Source organism: Pseudomyrmex gracilis, unplaced genomic scaffold (genome assembly GCF_002006095.1).
Source record: "Pseudomyrmex gracilis isolate BER0280 unplaced genomic scaffold, ASM200609v1 scaffold_411, whole genome shotgun sequence".
Taxonomy (NCBI): domain Eukaryota; kingdom Metazoa; phylum Arthropoda; class Insecta; order Hymenoptera; family Formicidae; genus Pseudomyrmex; species Pseudomyrmex gracilis.
This window is the reverse complement of record NW_018020995.1, coordinates 74,525-82,314: the sequence shown is the minus strand read 5'-3', so window position 1 is coordinate 82,314 and position 7,790 is coordinate 74,525. Positions and strand designations below refer to the sequence as shown.

Here is a 7,790-nt window from a genome sequence, read left to right as displayed (position 1 = left end):
GTCTCAGTATGACGTGTCCTACAACATATCTAAACCGCAACAAAATCGGTGAGGTGTGACTAAAATGCATATTTGCCGCGGAAACTTTGGAACGTCGTAACTCAGTAAAAATTTATCCAAATTCAAAAAAATCGTATTTATCTCATTGCCAGTTACAACTTTTATTTCAAGAAAAAATCGACTTTCATTTTAAAAAATGGCCATAATGAAATCTCAAAAATGGCGCTATCTACAATTAAAGTAATAACGTCAACCTTTTTCTCCCTCAATGTCACATAACTTTTGTCTAAACCTTTTTTTTTAAGACACTTTTCTCTTTCAAGATATTCACATGTATTAAATAAAATGATCTACCCTGTATATACCATGAATTATATAAATTTAGACTAAATAAATGTGTCGACGCAAATCAATTACTCAAAGTACTTTTCTTACAAAATATTTTGTATCTAAAACTTTCTTTTTATTTTCTCTTCACACATAGTAACAATGTAAGATGAAAATCGGCTGGAAAACCATCGTTTTAAAGTCATCGCCTTAATGAATGTGACATAAGTGTTCGTACTTTTATATTGTTGAAGTGTATTATTGGAATTGTTAATCTGTCACAAGCTTTCTTTATTCAATGTTAATATTTTGGATATTCGCAGAACACACACACACACTCTCTCTCTGTCTCTCTCTGCGCGCGCGCGTGCGTGTGTGTTTGTGTGTGTGGTGCGCAGGAGTCGAGAGCGAAAATGCAGGAGAGCAAGTTTTGTTATCCGACTTGGTTTTTTTCATTTTCAAGTAAAAATGCTGCTGTGTTTGCATTTTTTTGTTTTCTTTTTTTATTATATAAATTGTTTTGATCTCATTTGCGATGTTGGACGAGCAAAGACAAAATTCCAATCTTATTTTCTCATCGCAAATGTTATAAAATATAGAATTAACTGTTACATTTACTCTAGAACGTAACTTTTATATCCACATATTTAAAAAGAATCAAATAGCGATATAATAATGTATACATTTTTGTTTTCGTCATTATCCTGTTTCTTTGCTATTAGATAAAAACAAAGATAAATTACAGACTGATTATCGACAAAATCTTCTATGCAATCTTAAATGCTGTTGATAAATTTAATATTTTGCACATTACTTTTCTCGCATTGGGACATTTGTAATATTATATAAAATATTTTTTTTGCCAAGAAATCTTGTCTGCTTTTATTATAAAGGATTGTTATGCAGTTTGTGCCGAATTTATCAGATTTTATTTGCCGTGAAAAAAACCAGATATTTTTATGCTAAAAGTATGTTTTGTATAATCGATAGATTGTTAAAAGACGAAACTTCGGTTTTTTACACAATCCATTGTTTTGTTAAAAAAAAAAGAGTTACACAAGAGAGAGATTATTATATCATGCACATTTGTTTTCTTTTTAACAAAACAAACTAAGATTTTCTTAAATTTTGTCATCATTATTACTAAAAGAAAGTTTACTGTTACGCTTTTCCTTCGTTTTGTTTAGTTAACAATTTTAAATTAGGCCTAAAAAGCAGCGGCAATCGATTCTAACATATCACGTTCTTCACTGCTTGTGTCAAAACATGCTTAATGTATAAATACGAGAGATGCAATCTTTTTATTAAGATATAATTAAACGCTATAGTATAAATTCTACTTTATACACATTTACTATAAACATGTCTATAATTAATTAATCCTTTACTTGTATAATTCAGTTGTTGACCTAAATCTTTTTATTTTAACGGAAAATTGATTCTGGGTTTTAGTTATTAATTGTGCCAAAAAAATATAAAATCAATTACTACACTACAATAAAAACTATATGTAACTTATAATGTGTGCGGTAGTTTTAATAAACTTACGTATCTTCTTGAGTATGCCATGCTACTGATGTTATTCTGTCTTGTTGCTATTACCGAGATTGATAATAACAAGCATCCCGTAAGTCTTTTAGTAATTTGACCTGTTTTAGGAAGAAAACACAAAAAAGTCTATAATGATACGTGGACTGTAAAATATTTGTACATTTCTGAAAAAAAGTAAATTACAAGATGATACATAAAGCACTCAATATATTGCCTTTTTTGCGGTACTATGCAAAAAAACATGTGTAATAAGATAGTGTAGTAAGATATTTAAACCAAAGATTTATTACACGTGTTCTATAAATGTGAAAAGTATATGAATTGCGTACTATTCTTTTGTTATATTTACTAAATATAAATAAAAACAAATCTACATTTCAATATTGGCAATTACTGTAAAAAAAACAAAAAAAAAACAAAAAGGTAAAATATATTAAAGTATATTTATTATATACAGTAAGAAAGAAAAATGTATGAATTTCTACGTCAATAAAATTTTTTAAGTATCAGAATAAATCTTCGTAGGAAATCATATGTACACATTGCACGTTCTATTATTTGCATTCTGAGATGTAGTAAACAAGCCGATAAAAACCCGATATACACTGTTTTTGGTAAATATACAAAAAATAAGGATTAAACGTGCAAATATATTTGCACTCGTGCATATACAGCATTATATTACCTAGTTTAATAATTGTTTAAAACACTCTCTAATATATTTCCTACAATAACTAATACGATAATTAGAATCTACATTTTGGTAGCTGCGGCGGACTGTAACTGCACGTTGCAAAACGTGAAAAGAAAGAATAGTAAAAATATCACACGGACAAAAATGCAATATCGAGAAACACGAAACTATTCGCAAGAGATTTGTGCAAATTCTTTTGTGATTTTTTGGTGGCAACTGAATTAACAAGTAATAGATTATTGCGTATAGTACGTACAAATTAATAATTGAAATCGGATACCTAAAAATTATAGGCAATGTCGAACTGATCTCACTTGTCGCTATGATAGAACGCGTGATGAACATCATTACATTATATATCACTTATAAATACACTTGCTACAATATCATCTATGTTTCCTTGTTTTCTTATATAACATTATCATATTATATCGATATATACGTGGCCAATAAGAACAGATTTGTACTTGCATTGAAGTTGTTTTAAGTCAATCACTCCAATCACTTCGCACAGCCCAGTATGTTTTCATATCTTTTTTGTTTTTGTTTAAAAATACAATTTTTTCTTTTTTTCATTGGATGGCAGCATTCTTATCAAAAGGTTGGCTTGGAGAATGTTGTAATGACATTTAGGAAGAGGAGATGAGGGAGAGGAGGACAAGGGAGATTCAGTTCAGGTTAGGGTTAGGTTAGGTTAGGTTAGGGTTAAGTTAGGTTAGGTTAGGTTAGGTTATCTCTTGCTAGTAAGACGCTAAGTTTCGTTTAATAGTAAATATATGAACTTGTTCCAATTGTGTTAAATGTCGATATCACAGAAGCTTCTTGATCGGAATATCGCCATTTTCTCTTTCTTTACTTTTTGTAGGAAAATAGGTATCTCTACATATTATGATGGTAAATAGAGAGGTTACGATAATTCTTTAGGCATGGGAGTTCAGTTATCTCTTAAAAATGCAATACACTATACATGGGCTAGCTAAACGCATTACAACACGGCTCCCTTCACCTGGTCGTTAGAATTGTATGTTTGTCGGTGTTCCGTTGACAGCGATCGCTGCAGATTGAATGTGCGGCAATGTATGGAGTATATGTGTGTACAACATTTACTATGAGAGTAAAAGTAATAATCGACTGCGAGTGATAGTACTAGAGCCAGAAGTAAGTAGAGAAAAAATGATGCTAATTTTTTTTTGTTATTGATTCATCGTCTTTTTATGATTACTTGGGCCTAGATCGCAGCGGCTGCTACCTGCGTGAGATCAAACCATTACTTGTTCCTACTGTCGGTGTCATTTCTAGTTCCACTAACAGAGGAAAATGATCTAAAACAAAAATAAAATACACCAGTAAAGTCACTTCAAATACAGATTTCATTGACAAGTAATTTAAGATCAATATAACATACCAGATGGTACGTGAGGATGAGGACATCCTACCACTTTATGCTCTTTAAACCACTCTGGACTCAATGGACCTAAGAGGCCTAATGGTACCATACTTTGTTTCGAGTAGAAAATGTAATCTATTATGCCTTTAAATTCAAATCTAACAATGCAAAAAACATTTTTGTGTTGTGAATATTCAAACATATTAAATCTACAATGTATACATATACAAATGCATTGTATGTACTTACGTGTAGTTGGTATAAGGCATGATATCCTCACTATAGGCAGATGCAAGCTTGAACGAATGAGTAAATTCGTTAGGTTTGTCGCAGCCAGAGATCTTTTGTAAACATGATTTGTACGCTAAGTCTTTAAAATCACGATGATCAGCCGCCACACGTCCAGATGTAAGAAACTCAATCACACCTGCATAACAGATTTATTACTGACTATTTATTACTAATTGCGAGAGATTATTTTCAAAAACTAAATTTTTTCACCGGAGTCAGGTAAGGAATTAAAGTCGCCACAAAGTAACAGTTGAACGTTGGAAGAGTCAGGTTTGTGACCGGGTCTGAATGACTGGCCAGCTTGGTCCAAAATGGAACGTAACTCATTGCTTAGCATCATCGTCTGTATCAATTTCACATCACAGAATTCGGGATCCCAATGAATATGTGCTGTACAAACTAAAATTGGTTGTTGGACTTGTACTGGGTCAGACGGAAGGCCTGAAAAAAAACAAAGGTCCACATTGAAATATATATATCGAACGATACATACGTATATAAGAACCTTAAATTTTGAAGACAATTAAAAGACAAAATATTTTAGGTAGGTAGGTTGTCACATTCAAGTATTTTATTAAAGAAAATTATGTGACTACACACATAAAAATATATATATATCTTTATATTACTTTTATTATCAACATATTGATAAGTTATAATAAGACTTTTCGTAAGTTTTTTTGATATCAATATTATAGCTTTAATGTTTTGCTCTTATAAATTTGTTAAATCACTATCTATAAAACTTATTTGACTTTATTTAAAATTGATGTTTGCTTCCATAAGATAAATTAATCATATACTATAAATTTTTGAATGTTGTATCATGTAAAAAGTTAATTGTATTATTTAAATATACTTTGAAGTATACTAGAAAATACAATGGCGTGGAAGAGAGGGAAGGAGATATTTGGTTACACACAAATACAAAATTGATATTGTATAATTATTTATTTTTTTAGAAAATTATATAACACATAACTTAATCTATTTGTTCAACTATGTTGCTATTTTTTATACATGCCTTTATTTTAAAATAAAAATCCCAGAAAAAAAATTATAAAATCTTAAAATAGTATTTGAGATAGTGAATAACTGCGTATTCTTTTAATCAGTGCCAATCATGAATGACAATTTAGTTTTAATTATACAATTATACAGAAACTAAAAAGACGTGTAATTTTTCACTATATTACAAAAAGTGGCACTAAAATCAATTCATGAGCAATTTTCGGTTCACTCCAAGCTCATTAAAAACTGAATTTTCATGTATACATCCAAATTGTCTTTTACACTCAAAATATTATTATCAATGTAAATACACCATAAAGAAGAAAACATGGATATGCTATGAGAAGCTTCTGATCTTCTTCACCTGACATAGTAGAGAAAAGCCTAGAAGCAGATAGAGATGCCCAGCTGACTGCCAAAATGGCAACAATCAAACCAAGCAGACCTTGTAATTTAGTGAAAACACTGAATCCTGCTAGAACAACTACAGGTAATAGGCAGTAGCCTAATACAGATGCAACGGACGATAAGGTAATGTTACTGCTACTACTCATTAAAGACTGTAGGATGTACATCAGTATGCACGAAGTCATGGCTAAGCCATACACATAACCAAAATGAGCTTTTGAACCAGCTAGTAGCAAAAATGCTGCAAGAACTAAACAGAATCCAACAGGTCCTGCCAAGTCCGAATCTTGTAGCAAATAATCTGCATCATCAATCTGTCCCTTTCTGTGAAAAGGATTTAACACAGCCAGAGTCTTTTGCATTATCCTGTCAAGGTCAATGCCAAGTTCTTCCAATAGAGGAGGCTCATCTTCTTCCTCTCCAAAGCCAGAGTTGCCTGCAAAAATGTTGTAGATATTTTTGATATTTCTTATAGATATGTCAAAAACATAAGCGTTTGTCGTCGATATTTAACTAGCGCGTAAAGCAATAATGAGTTATCCATTAACTTGTAAATCAGACTACAAGTTTTTTTTACCTTTTCCATAATTATCTTGCGTAAATAAGTCCCCGCTGTAAGAGCTTTGCAAAGGGTCGAGATAACTATTTTGTCCATACGAAAAATCACCGGGCGGTTGTTCGTATGTTTGGAATTCGAGTTGTTGGTTAGGTTGACCAAAACCAGATGCGTCAAAGTTAAACTGTCCTTGTGATTGAGTCCAGTAGTTGTCCTGGCTGTTGTAACCAGACATTTTGTTGCCACTCACGATTCTTCTTTGAAAACTTGTACTTTTTTGGAAATTCAATGAAAATTAAAATTTCACACAATTTACAAATTGGTTTGGTTTGGTGCGCGTATGGCTTCTGGTTCGGTTAGAGCTAGTCCATACGCCATTCTATGTAACAATTTACAAGTTGGATAAAGGTACAAAATATACAAAAAATTATTTTGACACATCACACATCACACATCTATATTCTATATTCCCTATGTCCTATGTCTAATTTACTCAAAAGTTGCGATCTCTATTGGGAAGTAATGGCAACTTGTTATCAACGTATTACAGTGTACTACTTTAGCAACACTCAATGAGATGAATGCTCTTATAATTTCGACTTTTATTTATCTCACACATTTACTATAAATAATACATAATATTTTTGGTAAATGTTATTATATTCGTTATTATAGTATCAGTCTCTCTAGAAATAAAACGCACGTCATCTCTCGACAAAACAAACAAAAAAATTACTAAAACAGTAAATATATCGATAAGAGGAAAACCTTCTGATAACCTTAATTTTGACAAAACGTAACAGCAAATGCTGACAAACACCGAGCAAAAATTGGCAACACAACTTGAGACCATGTTGACGCCAAATATGAAGCAAGATCTATGCGATACAATCCGACAGCAAAATGAGAGCAAAAACCAAGCAAGACTTGCAAGTTCAACTAAATTTATAAAGGATCATTTACATATATCCTAAATTTATATTTTTTATAAAGTATATAATTTATATACATAATATACATAAAATTATGTTTAAATTTAAATATTTAATCGACAACACTTATATAAATATTAAAATGACATTAATGTGAAATATTTTAGCATTTATATTTTTTTACAACATTACTTTTAACATTAAATTGTATGTATAATATTTAATTTTAAATAATATTACAATATTTTTATATTATTAAAAAATATATACATATATATTATTTTATGCACGTACAATATTTATCGTTTTATTAGTAAATACTGGATTTTTCCTAAATAGATATGAAAAGCGATTAAGTAATATAGCCGAATTGCACTCTCTTAAGTAGAATCAGTCAAAATTTTACGAATTGATTCAGTAATAAAAACTTTTACTAGGAATCAGTAATAATATTAGTGAAAAAATGTCTTTTTTAAAGTTAGATGTCAGTGACAGATTAGTTTCACTAGAAATCAGTTAAACTTTCGCTGATTTATTTAGTGACAAATAGTTTCACTGAGAATCAGTAACAATATCACTGAATGCCATTAACATATTAATTTAAAAAAAATTGATCTTGAAAGTTTCAATGTC

At 30.5% G+C, this 7,790-nt stretch overlaps 1 protein-coding gene and 1 long non-coding RNA gene across 2 annotated transcripts; one reads left to right on the top strand and one right to left on the bottom strand.

Moving 5' to 3' along the window:
* The first annotated feature begins 3,641 nt into the window (after nucleotides 1–3,641).
* Nucleotides 3,642–4,554, top strand: LOC109860559. The gene is made up of 4 exons (XR_002250835.1): nucleotides 3,642–3,730; nucleotides 3,805–4,061; nucleotides 4,245–4,367; nucleotides 4,470–4,554. It is a non-coding gene; the product is annotated as an uncharacterized LOC109860559 (long non-coding RNA).
* LOC109860558 (protein YIPF7-like) lies at nucleotides 3,720–6,780 on the bottom strand. The gene is made up of 6 exons (XM_020439725.1): nucleotides 6,247–6,780; nucleotides 5,590–6,105; nucleotides 4,461–4,691; nucleotides 4,209–4,386; nucleotides 3,978–4,117; nucleotides 3,720–3,894 (listed from the first exon to the last, which is right to left on the bottom strand). The coding sequence occupies exons 1-6, from the start codon at nucleotides 6,458–6,460 to the stop codon at nucleotides 3,818–3,820; spliced, it is 1,356 nt and encodes a 451-aa protein (XP_020295314.1). The 5' UTR covers nucleotides 6,461–6,780; the 3' UTR covers nucleotides 3,720–3,817.
* Between the last annotated feature and the right edge of the window lie 1,010 nt (nucleotides 6,781–7,790).